Here is a 22056-nt window from a genome sequence, read left to right as displayed (position 1 = left end):
CTGGGCAAAGGCTGGAAGAGAGTGAGATTTAGAAACTATAACGCGATACCAGGATGCAGAAGGGGCCGGAAGAGGGCAAGATGGGAGGTGAAACAGCCCCTGCCCCCACTCCAGGGCTGAGGCTGCCCCGATAATCAGGGGAGGATGGAAAAGGCTGGTGGGGTCGGGGGAGGGGTTCAACTGAGCGTGGAGAGGGGACAAGAGCACGGGTCCTGGACTCAGCCGGACCCAGGTCAGCATTCGCCTCCGCCTCTACAGCTGTGTGACCTCGGGCCTCGGTTTCCCAGTCTATAAAGTGGGGGGATACCACGGCGCCCGTTTCACAGGGCTGGGGGGATGGGACACGGAGACACATGAGTGAGGGCAGAGCTGGGGACGTGCACCGGGGGAGCTGGCTGCCCCTTCTGCTCCGAAATGCAGGGCTTCTCCAGATGCACAGGGGACCCTCCACTGTCCCTTCTCTACTCCTTCCTCCCCAGCAGACACCCCATCACTCACGGACTCGGCCACCCCTCGCTACTCAGACGGAAGGCGCAGCTAAACGGTGGGGTGACGCTAAGGGTGACACAAGGACAGCGGTAACAGCACAGCCCCAGGGCTGAGCATCTGTGCCAGGCAGTCAACACACGTGCCGTTAGATGGTCACGGGGCGGGGGGGGGGGGGTGGGGGGAGGGGGGGTGGGGGGGGGCATATGAGGTGGGATTTCCAAAGTAGACACTGAGACTCAGACTAGCTAAGGAGACGTCAAGGTCACACGGTGAAGACGTAGCAGAGCTGGGGTCGGACTCACCACAGCCTAGCCCTTGACCCTCCCCCTCCCCCCTCCCCTCCCCTCCCCCTCCCCCCTCCCCTCCCCTCCCCCTCCCCTCCCCCTCCCCCTCCAGGAGGGCCGGGAGCTTGGGCTGAGCTACAGAGAGGTGCAGCCTGTGCTGATCTGGTAGGGCATCCAGAACAGAGGCAGGGGGCCCTCTCTCACCAGACGTCCCCAAGCCTGCCATCCCCCCCTCCCCCCGCGGATGGGGCCAGCCCCTGTGGTGCCCCCGCGCTCACCATGTACTCCATGTTGGAGGCCGGTGGTGACACCTGGCCCCGCAGCCTGTTGTGAAGCATGAGGATCTCCTCCTTGTCCGCCCTGGGGATGGCCCTCCGGACCCGGGAGTGGGGTCTGTCCTGCTGGTACTTGCTGAGCAGCTTCTCTAGGTGTGTGACATTGGGCAGGAAAAAGCCTTGGGCTCCACAGAGCAGTAGCACCAGCCCCAAGGGCACAAGGCCGTTCAGGACACAGCTCATGGCTCCACGCTGGCAGCAAGGGCTGGGATGACAGGGGGGCCTGGGCTCCTGAGGCGCTCGTGTGCTCTGAAAAGAAGCAGAGGGCGGCAGGAGAAGTCGATCAGTGTCAAACCCACGACGGCACTGACCGTACTGGACATCATTCTCCCCACTTTGCAGATGTGGAGACTGAGGCCACAGAAGCTGAACCACCAAGGTCCCGCAGGCAGGAAGTGGTGGAGCTGGGACTCAAGCCAAGGGTCTCCAGCAAGGCAAGCGGCCTGATGCCACATGGGACATCCTGGCTGGGTCTCTCCTGGACTCAGCTTCTCACGGTACCATCTATTCTCACTCGGAGTCAGCATTTGGACTCATTCAGGACTACGGTGGGTCTATGGCTTGAATTAAGTTCCATCTCCCGCCCCCCAAAGAGATTGCTAAAGTCATTTCACATCACGAAAGGATGTGCCGTGAACCAGCGTGAGTGGCAAACTTCCTGGTCCCTGTGAAGTAAGACTCAGTTCCCAAAGCGATTGTCAGGCATCCCCAGACCCATCACCGCATGAGGCCCCACCTATCACGGCCCTTCCACGGGGCACCACCCGTGTAACCGTCACACACTACGACACAATCTCCCAGGACCCAGCCAGGGACCCAGCCACGCACTCTGCCGATTTGCTCCTTGGAGAAAGTGACAGTAGAAAGAGAGAGGACCTCCAGGGGTACCTGTGTACCCACTCTCATCCCATCCCTGCCTGGCAGAGCCCCTAAACAGCCTGGCGTGCAGCCTCCCTCAGGCAGCTTCTGTCTGACAATGAGCCCGTTACAGGCACTGCCGGGTGTTACCCTGTTGGCTGCTAAGTTAGTGGTTCATAGGGGTTATTAGTACCCAACAACGGCATCAGCAGGGCCGAGGGGACAGAAGATGGTGGCTGGGACTCCCGGTCCTGCAAGGCCCATCTTGGAGCTGCACTTCCCAAGGAGTATTTCTGGAACCCTAACCCTGACACGTGCCGGGCTGGGGGCCGTGGCGCACGGCCTCGTGGTCACAGCGGTTGGGATTCGCCCCTCTCAGAGACCCCCGGTGCCGACTGCACTGAATCCCTCACTTTATGACCCAACAAGGATCTTGACGATCCCTCCTTGCCTTTGGGCAAAAGGCCCTTTTCCCAAATAACACCGCCTACTAGCCTTTCTTAGTGTCTTAGGAAAAGCTGCCTTAGTCTTGGAATACACTTAGTAATTTTAAAATTCCATGGTCCGGAGTTAATTTATGAGGTGAATTTCCGCTGTGCCTTGTGTTCCTTCCCAGAACCCTTCCTGAGCATCTGCGTGGGCCCGCCACCTCATTATGCCGTTTCCAATCCTCACGACAACCCAGGAGGTCGGCCTGTTATCGCTCCCATTTTACAGGCAGGAGGCTGAGGCGTGACGTGCTGGTCCCAAGCCCGCTCCACGGGTAAGACTCGAACCCAGGTGTGGTGTCTCTGAGGATCCTGGATTTCCCATCATGCCACCCTGGTTCCCCGGGGTCACACTAAAGGTCACAAAGCATGGTCTTCCCCCTGGCTTACTGTCCGGTCCAAGAAGACAAGGCGGGGCTTGAATGAGTGTGTTGTTCACCCTCTCGCCTCTGCTTTACTCCCAAGGAGAGTCGGTCAGTCACCCAATGACCTTTAGTAGACACCTATTTTGTGCTGGGCGCCGGGACACGAAGATGAAGAGGGCCCTGTCCTGGCCTCAGGGAGCTCCCAGTTGGGCGACAGGCGAGGAAACCCACAGCCCCTACCCAGCGGGACAGGCCTGACAAGACAGCGCGGGGAGCTGGAGGGAGGGGCTCCAGGGCCCCCCTGGATGCGGGGGAGGCAGCCAAGCCTGGACGCTGACCCACCCGGAACCCCGGGTGGCCCCTCTGGTCTTCTCCTACACCGGCAACAGCTGCGTTTTCACCGGTCGCGTGGTCTGGGGCTGCAAGCTGGCAGCTGGAGGAGGACATCCTCAAGGGCGCATCCGGGGCATCCCAGGAGGCAGAGCTGCAGCGGAGGAGCTACGGGAACGCAGCAGTTCCCATCTCCAACCCTGGAAACTCTCCAGGGTCCTGACCGAGCTTACGCCATCTAGGGGGAGGCCCGACTCCTTGGAGTGGGTGAGATGTGGCCTCCCTCCCGAGGAGTTCCCTTTGGGGCAGAGCCTCAGGGACCTGGGTGAGGGTGGGGGACTTCTGAGTGCTCGCTCGCCCTGTGGGCATCAAGCCAGAGACGCAGACGCTCTCAGGGTCCCTGACGTCTCCCTGCTTAGTCACACCACCATATACGAGCATTTCCCAGCGGCAGAGGCCAGGCTGAAAAGGATGCCAAAACGCACTGACACTGGGTTAAGCTTTAGGACAAAGAAGGAGCGGAATCGACATCACGGAGCGTCCGCTCGGGCATCACGGCCACACCCGACTGGCTTTACTCTTCATCCCGAGGGGCAGGGCACCCCAAAAGGCACGAAATAGGAATTGCTTACATGACTCAACTAAACTGGCTTTGGTTTAAATCACCAACGGGCACAACTCAAACGACTCTCAGCAGGGGGATGGGTAAATGAACTGTGAGTCCGTGCGGGTGGAATATTATACAGCAAGTAAAAACGATGGCCTGGAGCTCTGTGAGTGTTGGCATAAACGAAGCTCAAATCTAATGTTGGGCTAAAAAAGCAAGTTGTAGAATACTATGCTCATGGTACTATCTGTGTGCATTTTAAGGCATGTAAACCATACCTTGTATAGTTTATAGATATGTATACAGGTACATACATCTGTGTATACGTGTGTGTACATATATGTATACGGCGTGTGTGTGTGTGCGCACGTGCACCTGCATGTGCTTGTATGGTAAAACCAGGACTGAACAGACCAAGTTCATGGTGGTAGATGATGCCAGGGTGAGGTAAATTGAACCGGGAAGGAGAATATGAGGGAACTCACCTTGATGTCTAACATATTGTTTCTATTAAAAATCTCGGGACTTCCCTGGTGGTGCAGTGGTTAAGAATCCACCTGCCAATGCAGGGGTTTGAACCCTGGTCCAGGAAGATCCCACATGCCGTGGAGCAACTAAGCCCGTGTGCCACAACTGCTGAGCCTGCGCTCTAGAGCCCGTGAGCCACAACTACTGAGCCCGCGTGCCACAACTACTGAAGCCTGCGCACCTAGAGCCTATGCTCTGCAACAAGAGAAGCCACCGCAATGAGAAGCCCGCGCACCGCAACGAAGAGTAGCCCCCGCTCCCCGCAACTAGAGAAAGCCTGCGCACAGCAACGAAGACCCAACGCAGCCATAAATAAATAAATAAGTAAATCTATTGAAAAAACAAATTCTCAAGCAAATATTGCAAAGTGTAAGCTCCGTTCACGCTGAGTGGACAGGCTGAGTTGGCAGGAATGTGATGTAGTCACCAGAGGAGGGTGTCCTCGGGGGCCGGACGTCGGTGGTGAGTGCATACTAGCCTTTGGACTTGTCTACTTTAAACTTTTTAAAATATTAATGAATAAAACAAAGCAAAATGCCAAAGCATGAAAGAACAGTGAAACCACTGCTGGTTCCAAGTGCATTCTCCCGGCACGTTCTCCTGAAAAAGGGTGACCTTACTCCGGAAGACTTCGTCGGCCGCCTTCACTCTGAACATTCAAGGGCCTTGCTTGGTCCATGGGCCGCAGACAGGTCCTTCCCTCCAAGGGTCCAGAGACAACTGATAAAGCCTCAGCTGGAGCTTCAGAGTTGGGAGAACCATGGGGTTTGTTTGTTTGTTTGTTTGTTTGTTTATGGCCACACCGCGTGGTTTGCGGGATCTGAGTTCCCCAACCAGCGATTGAACCTGGGCCTTCGGCACTCAAAGCACAGAGCCCTAACCACTGGGCCACCAGGGAATTCCCAACCATGGGGTTTAGTCAAACCTTCCCACGGGGAGAAACACAAGTGAAAAGAGGCGTTTCTCCAAGTGGCTTCTCCACCTTGAGACAGTCGCTAGCCTGGACCACACCAACTTGTCTTGGGTTGGGCCATGCGGGATATGGTGCTGGGCGGCACTACTGGGTCTGAAGACGGTCTGGCCTGGCTGCAGCTCAGGGAGGGTTGGTGGGGTCCACGCTGGGGAGGGGGCAACGCCTGTACCTCGATGGCCTCCGCTAAGTTTGGGCCATAGGAGAACACTGAAGATTTAAGCAGAACTGTAACAGTAACAGGGCTGGCATCTCACATCTACATTCCAGAGCACAGCACTGGGCTGGCACACAGGGAAAAAAAAACAGAATCTTGGACTGAGCTGTGTGGCCTGCAAATTCCTGTGTCGAAGTCCTAACCCCCAGCACCTCAGACTGTGACTGTATTTGGAGAGAGGGTCTTTAAAGAGGTGGTTAAGTTAAAATGAGGTCATATGGGTGAGCCCTGCTCCAGTATGACTGGTGTCCTAATAAGAAGAAGGGATTAGGACACAGACACACACGGAGGGACGAGAGTGTGAGATACAGCAAGGAGACCGCCGTCTACACGCCAAGGAGCAAGGCCTAAAAGAAACCAGCCCCGCCGACACCTTGATCTTGGACTTCCAGACTCCAGAAGCGTGAGAAAATGAATTTGTGTTGTTTAAACCACTCAGTCTGTGGTTCTTTATCCTGGCAGCCCTAGGAAACTAATACAAGCATCAGATAATAAGCGAGGAGAACTGTGTTCTAAGTATCCCACTGGCAGCTGTATGGAAGAGGGTAAGAGAGGAGCAGCGAGCCAAATGGGGAGGCCAAGGGTGGGATCGTGGCTGGAATCTGGGCAGTGGCGATCGGCGCTGTGTCACAGCACAAGCCCATCGGCCGAGGCGACTTGGCCGGGGCCCCGCCAGCCTGCCTTGGCCTTCAGCTTCCACTGCCGAAACAACTCGGTAAGAGCCTAGGGAAAAAGCACTTCAGCCCCCTTTCCATCTACAATTTAAAAGAAACAGACTCACAGACATAGAGAATAGACTAGTGGTTGCCAAGGGGTAGAGGGGATGGTGGGTGGGGTGGAGTGGGAGTCTGGGGTTAGCAGATGCAAACTATTATATAAAGAATGGATAAACAACGAGGTCCTACTGTATAGCACAGGGAACTACATTCAATATCCTGGGATAGGGCTTCCCTGGTGGCGCAGTGGTTGAGAGTCCGCCTGCCGATGCAGGGGACACGGGTTCGTGCCCCGGTCCGGGCAGATCCCACATGCCGCGGAGCAGCTGGCCCCGTGAGCCATGGCCGCTGAGCCTGCGCGTCCAGAGCCTGTGCTCCGCAACGGGAGAGGCCGCAACAGTGAGAGGCCCGCGTACCGCAAAAAAATATATATATATATCGTGGGATAAACCATAATGGAAAAGAATATGAAAAAGAATATATATTTGTATAACCGAGTCACTTTGCTGTACAGCAGAAATTAACACAACATGATAAACCAACTATACTTCAATAAAATAAATTTTAAAAAAAAGTTTTCCCAATGAGACACACACACTGCCCACCACCACCAGGGGCTTTCCAATGACACGTACAGGCCCCCACCAGGGAGGCCAGCGGGGCTTACATGGAGGGAGACCTACCGCAAGCCCGTTGCTGCACTTCTCACTTCACCCTCCCGATGATTCAGAGGTTTGGGCTCTATTGCTCCCATTTTACAGGTGAGGAGACTGAGGCCCCTGGAGTGTCAGGAACCTGCCCAGGGTCACACAGCTGCAAGCAGAAAACCTGGGGCTGGAACGCAGCTCCGTCTGACCTCCAAGCCGCTTCCTCAATGCCACAGTGCCTTCCCAAGGGGTGGGCTTCCTTGGGGATTTCCCGTCACTACCCACACAGGGGAGGGCCGCCCACAAACAACCCAGCACTCACTGCGACCCTCCCTTCCCTTCTCTGCTTCCTGCGCGGACAGTGGGGCTCAGTGGAGACAGGCACCGTGCCCCACCCCAGGTAGTGACTCTGTCGAGAAGGCATCCGTTTGTCGCCCCCAGGGGAATGAAACCTTTACATCATGGTTACATCTCACCAAGATACTCCCCGTCATGGGGCTTGGCACCCACCCAGTCTCTATCTGCTGACGTACCTTTGACTAAAATATGACGCCCACACCGACGGACCCTCTCTGCCGGGCACCCTCCAGCCGTCCTAACGTTCCCGAGGGACTCACACTTCAGGGGGTCAACCCGAGCTCCCTTCTGTTCCTGGAGACGGAGGCCCACACTCCCCAGCTCTGCACTTTTGTCCCCGCTTTCTCCTAGGGTTGCCAAAGGCAAGCTTCATTTCTAGAGAAGCCCTTCTCCACTCTCTGTCCCTGGCCTCCTGCCAAAAGCCCGAAACACCCGCGTGGACGGCCGTACAATTCACAGAAACGCCGTCTGGGAGACATCGTCTCCTTGGCCCCAGTTGCAAAACCCAGCCCGGAAGACCACAAACAAGATAACGGCGCCAGGGTCCCATAAGCACATACCAGGGGGCGGGGAGCGGACCAAGAAAACTTTCACGCCCCACGGTCAACCGTCCAGACCCAGCCTGGGGTCAGATTCCTGCAGCACGGCCTCAGCTGGACCCTGGCTGTTTTCCAACCCATTTTCTGGAAAACAAAAACTGAGCCCGGGAGACGTTATGTGGTATCTGTGAGGTTGCGGGTCTGGTTTGAAATGGAACCAAGGCTTGAAATCCAGCTTTCTGGAAGCGTGGGGAACTCTGAGCACGTGGGTGCTGCAACGTCAGCTCTGCCATCACCCCTCTACCCCGGCTAAGGCTCTGGGGACATTTAGGGCATCCACAGCCCCGCATGTCCCCCATCTAGCCAGGGGTCTCCTCAAGGGCTAGCTCCTGGGGGACGCTGCCGCCAAATTCAACTCTCAGGAACGAGAGAAAGAAAGAGAACGTGGTTGGAGTTCGATGTCATCCCGCCTGGGCTGCCTTCGCCTATGTTTAAGAAAGCCTGCCAGAAAGATGACTCGTAGGACGGAGCCTGCCAGCCGTCAGCCCCGAGACCGTGCCAAGCTCTCTGCTTCTGCACATGCTGTTCTCGCGGCTCATCTCATGACCCCAGCCTGCCCCTCCCCCGCCCGGGTCCCGCTGATGAATGAAGTCCTGCTCGTGGGTTAAGACACAACTGCAGGGTCGCTGCTTCATCACGGCCCCAGACCTGTCCGCCTTGTTCACCGCTGAACCGTCAGTTTCTGACCTCGTTGGGACGAGGAGATCCGCACATTCACTACGTAAATATTTATTGAACACCACTGGCGCCTCTGTGGGTGAACAAGACTTGACAGGTCTGCACGTGTGATTCAGCTCCAGGAGGCTTCCAGAAAGTGACGACCCTTCAGCTGAGTCTTCACTGCTGAGCGGGGACGGATCAGCCTGCAGGGGAGGGGGCAGGCCAGGGTCAAGGGACGAGCCGTGGTACGAGGAATGATGGAGATGAGGAACACGAGTGTTACAGTATTACAGGGCTCGCTACGAGGTCTATGGCTAATAGTACTGGCTATGACGATAGCGATGGTGATGCTAAATGCTCCACAGATGCACGGTGTGGAGGGATGTGGGGAAGGCTGGGATTAATAATGGGGAACACAGTGAAAAGGCTATTCTCTCTTCACCACATTATTTCAAAGCCCCACCTCTGGGCTTCCCTGGTGGCGCAGTGGTTGAGGGTCCGCCTGCAGATGCAGGGGACACGGGTTGGTGCCCCGGTCCGGGAAGATCCCACATGCCGCGGAGCCGCTGGGCCCGTGAGCCATGGCCGCTGAGCCTGCGCGCCCGGAGGCTGTGCTCCACAACGGGAGAGGCCACAACAGTGAGAGGCCCGCGTAACGCAAAAAAAAAAAAAAAAAAAGCCCCACCTCTGCTTTGAGACAAAAATCTAATTTTTAAAACTCCAATAAATGTCTTAATGCTTGTCGGGGGCCGGGGGAAGCCCACCCCTAAACTTGAAACATGCTTCGGCTCACTGCATGTCTGGGGCCTTGGACACGTTTTCCCAGCTTTCTGGGGAAGTGGGTTCTGAGACGTCGCAGACCGGGTCTGCAGCGTGAATGTGACCAACTGGCCGGGACCTGGATTCACAGTGGTGACAGTCAGCCGGTTCACAGGCCAATGCGGTTGCAGTGCTGGGTCCCCTTCCAGGGCTCAGCTCGGCTGAGTTCACCGGCCGTGGGTGTCAAGGCCTCAGCAGCCTGCCTCCTGTCTGCTCACACTTGCTGCCTTGCCCGCTAAGACTGGGCGCTTCTAGATGGCTGGAACCACTGCTGTGCTGGTAAATGTTTAACAACGGATGCTCGAAAAACCCCAAAATACCCACCCTGATCTGTAGTGTCTGCCAATTCTCTTGGTGTAAATATTCCCACCACGGCAACTTGAAGCCACCAACGTGGGGTCACTGAGCATGGAGTTTCTGGAAAGAGCCTCATGATAACACAGAATGATGTCGTTTTTCCATCACATGCACAGAATAGACATCAACCACCCCAAGGGCAGAGAGAATAGTAAAGCGAGGTAAAAGAATTAGGATGCGCTAAGTTTTGAGTATTTATTACCTTTGTTTTAAATAAGACTTATTTCACTATAAGTTTATATAATATTTAATGTTGGTGGTGTTCACGGGGAGTTATACTCAACATTTTGTAATAACCTATAAGGGAAAAAAAGTATCTAGAAATATGGGTATATATACATATATATGTGTATATAACTGAATCACTGTGCTGTACACCTGAAACTTACATGACATTGTACATCAACGATACTTCAATTAAAAAAAAACAAAATGATGGTTGGGTTGAACTTTTCAGAAACTTAACCACAACTTTTCTGAATACTTAACCATGGGCTCTCACAAGGCGGGACAAGCCAGCATGACCCAGTCGGCCAGTTCCAGCACAGCCCTGGCCAACTGGGTCTTATTCAACTTGAATCCTCAGCGCGTATTAAATGCCCAGCAAACACTTATCCTCAATAACCCAGCCAACGCTTGATGAGTGAGGGCGAAGCGGCAGATGTTGTTCTGGGTCCTCTACTCCCAGAATCTCCTCTGCACAGACTGATGGGGTCACTGCAATTATGATCCCTATTTTACAGATGAGAAAACTGAGGCTCAACACAGACAAGCGGCTTGCTCACGGTCATACAGAGTGCCTGCATACAGGAGCCTGACTGCCTACCCATCCCGCTCTCCAAAGAGTCAGGGCAGTTCTGACCTGTGCCCCGACGTCAGCCGGACTCAGCGAGAGACCTCGAGGCTAACCCCCAAGCCCGGGGTGCCCCAGGCTCCTCTCTTCTTCAGAAGCACAAGGGAGAACTCAAAACGTGAGCGAGGCCAAGGGCAGAGCAGAGTCAGACCCACAAACCACCCAGAAATTCCAGGAATGAAGTGGTGGCTGGGCGGAGGGGGGCGGGACACCCCAGCCTGTCTCAGGCAGATCCCAGGACTGGGTAAGTATCAGACACCCCAGGGGGGGGGATCTCCCTCCTCCATTGGAGCCAGTTTTCCTTAAACCTTTCTCAACAGAATTAGGGCACGACAATGGAGGAAACAGGCCTTCCCTTCCCTTGCCAACTGCTCTGCCCTCAACCCCACAAAGAGAGACACTAGGCTTAACAAAAATGCTCCCCCCACCCCGCCCCGCTGCAGGCACTCTTTCCTCCTGTCCCCTCAGACAGAGATACATCCTTATGGGACACACAGGGCAATATCTCGGGATGCTTACTTGAACAAATACAATATACAAAACCCATTCAGTTTTTTAAATACTATGCTGAGAATATACACAATTCTGAACAAAAAGAGAACACTCCCTCAACAATCATTTACTTAATCTACTCTGTGTGAAAAAAAAAAAAAGAAAAACCAGGTTTGTTCAGTGCAAGCCAAGATAATATATGAGAAGCCACTTTAAAGTGACCGGATAATAAATTAATATGTTCTTAAAATACCCAGTACATAACTCCTGGGGCCCCTTTCTCCCTTCTTGCAGATGTGTGGATGCTTCCTTGGAAACAATGCTCCCAGCAAAGCTTTAGATAGATGGCAGGAAACCTCCACCTCCAAGGGACAAGAAATCAAGGACCCCCAGGAGGCAGCGTCGATAAGCGTGGACATGGGGTCAACCCCAGTTCGAATCCTGACTCCACATCATTGGGCTGGGTGCTGCCCAGAGGGTCCCTCAACCTCGTGGAGTCTCCAGTTCCTCATGGGCAAAACGAAGCCCTGAATTTCTCCCAGGGCTGGGGGAGGATGTGCAGAGTATAGAGATGCTGGTTCTAAAGAGCCCAGCAGCAGAGTCCCAGGATCTACCGGTGCTTAATGGCTGTTCCTTCCCTTCCTCCTCCTGGGTGAATTCGGGCATCCCAGATCATCTCTGCTCCAGGCTACGAGGCTGACAGCACCTGGACCAGCCTCCCACCTGAAATGCATGATTCACTGGTATTGGGTGGTACCTGCAAGGATGAGTCACAGCCTTGAACCAAGCTCAAGAATTCTATAGCAGCAGGTTACGGAATCTCCACACTGCTTCACAGAGGAACATCCCCAGGGCAACCCTCACACGGCCACGGAGTCCCTGGGATAGGCCAGTGAACAAGCCTCTGTCCCCAGGAATCGGGGGGCGGGGAGGGAGGGAACATCGCAGCAAATAGACGATACAGAGGCTGGAGGAAGACAGCCCCGGGACACGGGATGGTGAGGCTGGGCAGAGGGAGGGGCAGGGACCACTCTGGCTGGGGTGAACTCCAGGCAGCAGGAACCGCAAGCACAAAGACTCTGAGATGGTCACCATCTTGGCTTGACCAAGGAAGGGTGCAAAGCCAGTGTGGCCGGGGAGAAATGGGGTCACAGAGGCGAGCAGGGCCAAGCAGCCAGGGGCCTTGGGGGCCATGACAAGGATTTTATTCTAAATGCATGGAGGCGGAACTTCCCCGGTGGTCCAGTGGTTAAGACCCTGTGCTTCTACTGCAGGGGGTGCAGGTTTGATCCCTGGCTGGGGAACTAAGATCCCGCGTGCCATGTGGCATGGCCATAAAATAAAAACAATAAAAAATTTAAAAAATAATTGCAAAGAGGGGTGTGTGTGTGTGTGTGTGTGTGTGTGTGCATGCGTGCGTGTCGGGTGCAGGGCAGATGAAGCCGATGGTGACAGGGTCTGATTTATGCTTTGAGAGCCTGGCAGATGTAGCATTGCAGACGAAGCTCACAGACATAACACTGAACCAAAGCCAGACTCCAGTGATGAAACATGCATGGTTCATTTACGTAAAGTTCAAAACCAGGCAAAACCAACCTATACCGTCAGAAGTCCGGAAGTGGTTACTCTGGGAGGTGGGGCTATGGGAGGGTTCCTGGGGGACGGTCAGGCTCTGTAGCTCTGGGGCCACGGCACGGGTACGCGCACTTGGAGAAAATTCATCCCCCGACGCACGAATGCATGTGCATTCTTCTCTAGCATGTTGAACTTTAATAAAAAGTTTAAGAGAAATTTAAAGAAGTTCTGGCTTCTGTTGGAAGAACGGCTCCAGAGAAGCTGGAGAACAGATTATGCAAGAGAAAATCCTCCAGGGCTCCTCCAAGGAGGCTCCGCAATGAGACAAGTCCGGGGCCGGGTCTCCTACAGCCCTTCAAAGTGAACTTGAAGGTGCTGGAGCCCAGATAAAGCTCCGTGCTGCCAGAGCCTCCCACTTGGGCCAGACACCGACTCTCCCAGACAGGGCCCAGTTCATCCCCCGTCTGAAGGGCACTTTGTCCAGCGATGCCAAAGCCGAAAATATCTCAGTCCCCGGGAAGCCCGGCCTTGAAGGTTCCCGGGAATAAACAGTGTTTTTACAGCAGCCCATGCTTCCCCCATGAGAACAGACTGGCTGTGTTGGGAGCCGGTTTGGGGGCGGGATGGGGAGGTGCAGCGCACACGTGCATACACACAGATGTATTTTAAATGCTGGGAGGGAAACAACCCATTCTTTCACAGGGGCCGCTTAGGGGTTACAAACAGACGGACTTCACAAGCTCCTGGGCACGCGGGGCTCTAAATACAGGCGGAAGGAAAAGGCGGGAATCCTCAGGACACTTGCTCGGGCCCCAGAGCAACGGGTGCCAACGCCGAGCGCTCTTCCAGGAGAAAGTCCTAGGCGCACGTCAAGAGCTTGTTCTCAGGGGCCTCGGCTCTGGACAGAAGAGGTCATTCTAGCTCCCAAGCCACTGGCTCCATTCTCGCCACGTGATCTGTTTCTGGTCATACCAGGTCCTGTAAACAGAACCTTCTGCCCCCATCAGCCAGCCCCGCCCACCCCATTCTGGGGCCGGGGCCCAGGGCAAGTCTTCTCAGCTTTCCAGGGCAATGGGTCCCACCCTGGAGCCCGCACCAGAAAGTGCTGGAAGCCGCGTGAAAACGCAGATTGCCGCCCCCCCCATAGCTCTAGGAGGCCTGGGGCAGGGCCTGAGAATCGGCATTTGGACGAGCTCCTGGGAGCCGCTGCTGGTCCGGGGACCCCACTCTGAGAACCACTGCTCTAGGTGGTAACAGCCTCTCAAATCTTCTCACGCCGCACCTCAGTCCAGTGTCTCCCGAACTCCAGCCCTTGGCACACCCCCTTCCCCAAGCTTTGCCCACCTTCCTACCATCTCCCTGTTCTAGTTCACACTTCGTATTTTATTAAAGTTGGCTTGCTTTGGGGGTTCAAAGAAATTTACTTTAAAAAGGGAACCTTCTCTCAGCAGCAGGGGCAGAGAACCTGAGGCTAGAGGAAAACGGAGCACGAGGAAAGCAGAAGAGAGTTGGGGCCAGGGGCGTCACTGTAGAGGGCGCTCTCTGTTGCAGCGAGGTCAGGGTGGGGAGGCATTCGGGGCAGAAAGCACCCCCTGAGACGGTCGCCTCGCTGTGACACAGAGGAGAGAACAGCGCCTGGGTGGGAGGCCTTTGCTGCTGGGTCACTAGACACGCTCAGTCACCTCGGGGACCAGCAGGATGGGCTCCCCACACTTTGGGGGATACTGCTCATCCCACAGTGATCTGTTCTCAAGTACAAAGGCCACCCTGTGACTCTCCTGTGCCCCGCAGCCCAGAGCGGGAAATCCAAGCTCAGTACCGCTGACCCCACCGCAGGGCAGGCTCCTCCGCCCTGAGCCTGACCCTTAGACCCCAGACACCATGAGCTTGTCATTCTCAGGGTGCCAGGACCCTCCCCTCCTCCAGGCCTTTGCACATACCTGGTCCCTCCCCTTGGTGTACCCCCCAACATCTCCCCCGCACAACGTCACCTTTCCTTGCCAGAGAATACTGCCTCCTTGCTCTAAAAGGACTTCTAGGATCTTAGCAAGTCAGCCTCAGCAGTTGCCGGCTGAATGCCAGTTCCCAGTTCTAGAGAGAGCCAGGAGTTTTGTTTTTTGTTTTTTGGTTTTTTTTTCCAAAATGGCATATAATCAACTTTATTCATAAGTTTTTGGAAATTTACATCTATCCAGGAGTTTTTCAACACAAAAGAACCTCAGGGCGGGGTCCATTCTGGGACACCTGACTGCAAACAAAATGGAAGCTGCATTCTTTTCCCCTTCTGGGATTTCACCATTCTGTATTCACCGTGGGATGCGATCCAGAAACTTGGACTGAAAATGTGGGATTTCATAATTTATATTTTTAAAAAATGATGGTCCAAAAGTTGCATAATCCTCATTAGGACTTTCCTTTTTCCCCTACATCTGTGGTTTTTGTCTAAGCTGACACAGCATTTGAGACAATCAGAGAAGATATATCTCCCTCGGGCTGTAGCGTGAGAAACTGTCTATCCCCACAGCCTTGAAGAGGGGGTGTCTGTCGGTGAGTACCCACAACTGCACAGCCTGGGGTAGAAAGCTGAGCTCCCCCAGGGCAAAATCTCCGACACGAATCTCTGTCAGTTGCTCTCCTGGTGCAGAGGCAGGGGAACTGTGGACACCTCCCCCCAAACACCCAGACGCCAGATTCTCATTCCTGAATGAGATGATCTCAGTTGATGTTTCTTCAAGAGGGAAGTCAAGAAAATGGGACACGTGTTCCTTAATACCATGTGACCCAGCTATTCTGCTCCTAGGGGTAGACCCAAAACAACTGAAAACAGGTGTACAAACAAGACTGTGTACACAGATGTTAACAGCAGCATTATGCACAACAGCCAGAAGGTGGAAATGGCCCAAACGTCCATCAGGGGAAGAAGGGATAAATGAAAGATGATGTATCCATACACTGGAATAGCATTCAGCCATAAAAAGGGATGCAGCACTGACACAGGCTACATCATGAATGAACCTTGGCAACGTTGTGCTCAGTGAGAGAAGCCAGACACAGAACGCCACATACTGTAGGATTCCATTTATATGAAATGTCCAGTGTAAGCAAATCCAGACAGACAGAAAGCAGATGAGGAGTTGCCAGGGGGAGGGGAGGACAGACGGGGAGTGATCGCTAATGATGGTTATGGGGTCTCCTTTTGGGATGACGAAAACGTTCTGGAATTGGACAGTGGTGACGGTTGCAGAGCACTGTTAACGTACTAGATGCCACCCAACTGTGCACTTTAAAATGTAAAATTTATGTTGACGAGTATTTTACCACAATAAAACCTCTTTTTTCAAGGAAAAAAAGAAAGAAAGGAAAAAGAGCATGGCTGGCCCTACCAACCACGACCCAGATCTGCCTGACCCTCCCTGTTCCAGAACAGAGTGTGCTCCCTTTGGGACTTTATGAGGGGCTCCAGATGCCCTATCCCGTGAAGGTCTGAGAAGCTATTCAGCTCAATGGACTGAAGATGAAATGAAATGACGCCTGTGTTATATTTTCCTTTCTTGACAAGCCATGAGCCCCTTTGAGTGATGCTGGGTTTGCACATCTGGGACTGATCAAAAACCAGTGAGTCTGCAAAAAAAGGGGGGGGAAAAAGCTTCCTAGGTCGGGAGCAAGCAGACACAGAGGCACCTCCCATACGCAGTAAATTACTCTGGTGACAGAGAGAAGAAATGTTCCAGCTCCCACAAGCCCAAAGAGGTCGGCATTTGGGGGTCCTGCCTTTAAAAGCCAGTTTTCAAATGCAACCTACCACAAACCCCAGATATCCAACGTGAGGTCTCTGAGGGAGGGATGCAGTCTGGGGGCTTTTCAGAAGCTCATGCTCTTCGGCTGAGCTCCAGCCCCTCCCCATCAAGCCAGCTCTCCTTTCCAGACGCAGGACTGTGGGAGCAGCTGGCATTGCTCCGGGCTCCCCAGCAGGGCCCTCTGCACGTTGATACAGGTACCTGTCAGCAGAGTGGATCCCAAGCCCCTCTCCAGGCCCACCCTTAACCGGGGCCAGGGATTCAGAACCCACATGGCAGAAGCCTTGCGCAGCAGCGTGCTCTGCGCTGACAGTCCTGTGGCCAGCCACCGGACGGGCATCTTCTTCCAGAATCTCGGGTGGGGTCCAGCCAGGATGGCAGCTCTTCCCCGCTCTGGCCGTGTCACGTGGGGTACATACCTTAATCCCTCTGAGCCTCGACTGCCTCCTTGTAAAAAGCAGGACAGTCCAGCTCATAAAAAAGCCAGCAGGATAGGTCATCCGTGTAAAACCCCAGGCGCGTCTGGGCCACGGTGTGCGCCAGATAAACGTCAGCTGCTGGGAGGATTACAGATGCTCTCGTTACTATCCGTACTCCTATTTTTTAAGAGGCTGTAAAAATCAAAATCACTCTCTTCATTCTCCTCCCTGGCTGCGTCAGCAGGGACGAGGCTGGGGCTCAACTCTGCTGCTGTTTCACGCGGAGCCCCTCTCAAACGAAACAGTTCCTTGTTGAAGGTCAGGTTCAGACGCAGAGTCAGCAGTTGGGCAGAGAAGTACCTTAAAGGAGGCAGGACCCAGCCGCTAAGCGTGTAGGGTAAGTGGACAGAGAGACCTGGGGTGACAGCATCACACACAAGCCAGGGGACCTTGGGCAAGCACGTCACCTCTTTGAGCCTCGGTTGCCTCATCTGTAATGAAAACCTAGAGGCCTCGTGCCCAGGTGTGTTGCAGGTAAAGACGATGGCAACGGCCCTCAGAGCCAGCACACCAGCAACACAGCTCCCACACCTTCTGCTCCTTCCCCCACGTGCAAACAGCCAGGTCAGGGGCAGAAACCGAAAATCAGGTGCACAAGACAGACAGCCCCGAGAGCCCCCCTCTGGGTCTATCTGGAGAAGGGGGCACGGCCTTCACCTTGACCTTTACATGGTCTCTCATCTGTCAGGCTCCCGACCCTTGGTGTCCTGACCCCACTGGGGAAGGCAGGCTCACCCTATTCTGCCCGGGCAAGGAGACCAAAGGTTCAAGGTAGAAACTCACAAGCCCACTCTTGGTTGGAAGTTGAGCTGGGCACCTGTCAGACTCCCAGCTGCTTCTCTTGACCAGAGGAGTAACTCACCTCTGGCTAAAAGACACCCAGTTCAAATCGGACTGCGATGAGCAGGCGTCAGCTAAGCCCTTCCTGGCTTGTCCACCAGTCCAGCCCTTTCAAGGGAGGTTCTGGGTCTGCACTGCACGAGGGGCTCGCCCTGGCTCTTCCACCTGGGGCTGCAGATCTCCTAGACCCCAGAGCTGAGCCCTCAGCTCCCAGCCATCCCCCCACAAGCAGTTTATGCAGATATCCACTCCGGTTGAAAAGACCCAGGAACTCTTCCCAGACCTGTAGGAACTCTGATATGTCCCACACCTGGACACATCCACAGCCACATGGAGCTTTGGAGGCAGACAGAACTGGGTCCCAGCCTCCGCCCTGCCTGGACACTTCACCTCTCTGACCCTCAGGAAGACTACCTGGAAGGTTTGTTCCAAACAAAATCATAAAGGGGCGTGGCCCTGTAAACTTGCCAAGCAGGACGCACACGCCCTTAGGATCACCCCGGCCCTCCACACGTGGGCAGGACACATTCGAAGTCCTGCCACATACACACCATCAGCTTTCTATTTATTGACGCCCACTGTGTACACAGGAACGCAACAGATGTTAGCGAACTGCACAGGTGAGGGAGGAGTACACAGCCTCAGAGCACGATTCTGCGGTCAGACGGCCTTTGAGTCCTGGCTCCCTAGTTTGCAGCATGTGAGGTCTCAGCCAACTTGCCCTCGCTGAGCCTCAGTTTCTCCATCTGTGGACGGGCATGCTGCCGAGCACGGTTCTGAGGTGGCGCGCTCAGCTAAGAGCCTGCACACAGTAAGCACACAGTAAGCCCTAAGAGACGGCATCTGCTCTGGCTATTTCAGCTTCTCGGAGATTGCGGGAGCGGATCGTACGGTGCAGAGAGGAGAACAATTTAAGTCACACTTACCTCCCTCCGCAGGGCTCCAGCCACCTCCTCGCCGGCGTCTTCTGAGTGGAGTGGCGGCAGCGTCAGCAGCAGCACAGGCACAGCGGCCACAGCGGGCAGGTCGCGGGATACGGGACACCGGTGCCGCCGAGAGATGCAGTGGGTCCGAGGACCCTGCGCGCCGCCTCTTGTAGGCTGCCCGGAGCCCCGGGGCCACGCCCCGCGGCGGTCGGCGGCGCTCATCGCGCCGCGCGGTCGCGGCCCCGCCCTTGTACTCCCGGCCTCGCCCCGCCAGGTCCTCCCCCACCCCACCGGCCCCGCCCCTCCCGGCCTCGCACCACCCCGGGAGCCCGGAGGACACCCGGAGGCGCGGGCGCCCGGGGTCGGATGGGGGGCGTCGCAGGGAGCGCGGGACCACCCGCGCCCAAAGAACTCGGCTTGACAAGAGGAGGACGCGCTCAGTTTCTCGTCATGACCATAAAAGTATCGTTTCCATTGACAGCTTAACGATGCACCCAGCGCGATGCCAGGCACTTTCCACCAGGGGTGTGCAAATTTACCAAATTCCACTTCTCTGCGGCTCAAGTGGAAAATGGGAAAAGGGAAGCTATCTCCTGTGGATTGCAGCAAATGAAATCAGGAAGGGCGGGGGCTCCAGCAACTATGGTGCAGAATATACACTTGCTAATTTATTTCCATCCTCTACGCGCGGATAGAAAACTTCACTCTTGACACACACACACACACACACACACACACACACAGACACACACACACACACACGGATAGAAAACTTCACTCTTGACACACACACACACACACACACACACACACACACACACACACACACACACACACTTTCCAGGGTGCGAATGAAGACAGGAAGACCTTACTGGATGAAGGCAGTAAAGCTGAGGTCCAGGCTAAGCACTTTACCGTCATTATTCCAGTACAGGTTCACAGGAATCCAGTGAGACGAAAATGATCCCATTTCCCAGATTGGGCAACTGAGGCTTGGAGAACAGAGTGCCCCAAGTCCCCAGAGGACAGTGCAGTTTAACACTCTAATCAATTGAGAGCCAGAAGCAACTGCCTTTGAGGGATATAAAGCCAAGGCCCTTGTTGGCAGGGGAAGAAACCAAGGCTGCAGGAGCTAAAGGACTCCCCCGTGCTCCCCACTCAGTCACATAGTGTGGACCTACTGTGTGCTGGTGGTACCCAAGGGCGAGATGGAGCCTGTCCTCACCACGTTGCTTATTCCTGCATGAAGACACCGAATCAGCTCACTCAGAATCGACTCCCCACACACAACCCCCATCCAGTCACTCTGCACCCGCCCCTGTGCTATGCGGGGCGATCTGACAGTCTGGGGCACCCGGACAGGTCAGAGCACACGGGGCGGGGAGGGGGTGTGGACAGGGATAGGGCAAAGATAAGGGAAGAACCTCAGTGATTGGCCAGACATGTGTGACTCGGATTCAGAAAGCTGGAAGCTCTTGAAGATTTTGGTGCAGCTCAAATGCAGATAAAAAAGTTATCTTTTTTAAACTCATATTACTTTCATTTCTTTTACTTTTCTTCCTTTTCTTAGTTTTTGAAGCATCATTTTCAGCTCAACATGCATTCATCCAATACTTAGTAAGCACCTACTATGTGCCAGACTCTGTCCCAAGTACTGGGGCATTTAGTGGTGAGCAAAAGACTGCTGCAGAACAAGTGTCCTCGGTTTGACAAAGAGCAAATCCAAGGGGAGAAGAGATTTGTATTCTTTTTTTTTTTTTTACTTATTTACTTTGGCTGCATTGGGTCTTCGTTGTTGGGTCTTCGTTGCTACGCGCGGGCTTAATATAGTTGCGGTGAGCGGGGGCTACTCGTTGTGGTGCGTGGGCTTCTCATTGCGGTGGCTTCTCTTGTTGCAGAGCACAGACTCTAGGCGCACGGGCTTCAGCAGTTGTGGCACGCAGGTTCAGCAGTTGTGGCTTGCGGGCTCTAGAGCACAGGCTCAGTAGTTTTAGAGCACAGGCTTAGTTGCTCCACGGCATGTGGGATCTTCCCAGACCAGGGCTTGAACCCGCGTCCCCTGCATTTGCGGGTGGATTCCCAACCACTGCGCCACCAGGGAAGTCACAGATTTGTATTCTTGACGGATGCCTCTCAGGTCCCCAGCCTCACACCCATCATCCTGGCAAACTCCCCACTCCCAGCGGCCCTCTGAGGCTGGTGCTGTCATCATCAGGAAACTGGGCACAGAGAGGTAAGTAGCTTTCCCAAGGTTACACAGCTCCCTAGTGGAGGAACTGGGATTTGTTTTTTTGTTTGTTTTTGCACTAGGGGAGAAATTTTATTTCACATTTACAATTTCAATTAAACTTTGGTAGAATAGTGACTGTGCATCTGAATCTTAGGAACACTGAGCAGCTTCTTCAGGCCTCACTCACCTCTCCCCTACCAGGCTGGTTCCCTGCTCTCACGCACACTCCCTCCCATCCCAAGGAACTGGGATTTCAACTCACGCTCACCCCCACTCAGCTGCCACCTCCTTGTGTACCATGAAACCTGGGGTCCGGGGGAGTGGGAGAAAGTGGTCCCTGCCCCAGCAGAGGGGACGGGAAGCCACACAGAATCAGATTTCTCACGGGCCCAACACTTGGGTTGGGGTGGGGAGGTGTGGTCAGCACCGAAACAGCCACAGCTCAGCTTGCTCGGGCCTCCGCCTCCTTTTTGTGGCAACTCTGCAGGCTCCTCACTGGTCCCGGATGGCTCTGGGGACACCTTTCCCAGCTCAGGTGTTCCGGGGGGCTGTTGGCAGAGCTGCAAGCTGAGGGCGCCTCTCTACCATGTCGCCCCCCAGCCGAGCTGCCAACTCCTGCCCAGACTGGCAGCCGCTGCCCCAGCGCCCTGCACCAAGGAACTTCCAGACCCCCATCTCTCCCGTTTCTCCTTTCCTCTCCCTCTCTGGTCTCCTCTTCATCTGTCCACCTGCTTCTCGTCTGCTGTGCTGAGACGGGATCTGACCGTGCCCAGCACTGCCTGCTGACTTCCATCCAGCAAGCACTCACGCCTGTGACCTTGGCCCTGAACCAGGTGGTCTGAGAACAGGGAGAAGGACTGCCCGCAGTGTGAACCCGCTGGGCATTCTGAGCGACTTCATTTCTCTTTAACATCTCAGTGGGGTTAACACTTCTCAGATGGGATGTTATGGCCACTGGTGCTGTGTAACAAAACATCCCAAAATGTAGTGGCTTAAAACCACCATCTTATTTTGCTCATCGTTTTGTAGCTCAGGAATCTGGGATGGGCCCCGCTGGATGGTTCTTCCTTGCTTCATTGTGTGGTTGCAGTCAGAGGTTGGCTGGGCTGCAGACGTCTGAAGGTTCCACTGGGCTGGTCGTCCGAGCTGAGTCACCCACGTGGTAGGAGAGCCACGTGGCCTTTCCAGGAAGGTAGTCTCAGGGTAGCCAGACTTTTTACTTCCCCCAGAGCAAGGCT

The 22056-nt window shown here is 54.8% G+C and overlaps 1 protein-coding gene across 3 annotated transcripts in view; it reads right to left on the bottom strand.

Annotated features, from left to right (window-relative positions):
* Nucleotides 1-22056, bottom strand: part of CRISPLD2 (cysteine rich secretory protein LCCL domain containing 2) — an 84213-nt gene that overhangs the window by 45992 nt on the left and 16165 nt on the right. Inside the window, exons 1-2 of one of the 3 annotated variants that reach the window (XM_060000968.1) lie at nt 18589-18728; nt 1052-1357 (exon numbers count right to left, since the gene is read on the bottom strand). In XM_060000968.1, coding sequence (XP_059856951.1) covers nt 1052-1291 — 240 coding nt within the window. In that variant the 5' untranslated portion in view covers nt 1292-1357; nt 18589-18728. Of the gene's footprint in view, nt 1-1051; nt 1358-18588; nt 18729-22056 lie in introns of those variants that run through there. The other 2 variants (XM_069540269.1, XM_060000969.1) reach the window with 2 other exon arrangements.

Source organism: Delphinus delphis, chromosome 20, assembly GCF_949987515.2.
Source record: "Delphinus delphis chromosome 20, mDelDel1.2, whole genome shotgun sequence".
NCBI classification, from domain to species: Eukaryota; Metazoa; Chordata; class Mammalia; order Artiodactyla; family Delphinidae; genus Delphinus; species Delphinus delphis.
This window is presented reverse-complemented; position numbering and strand designations above follow the sequence as displayed.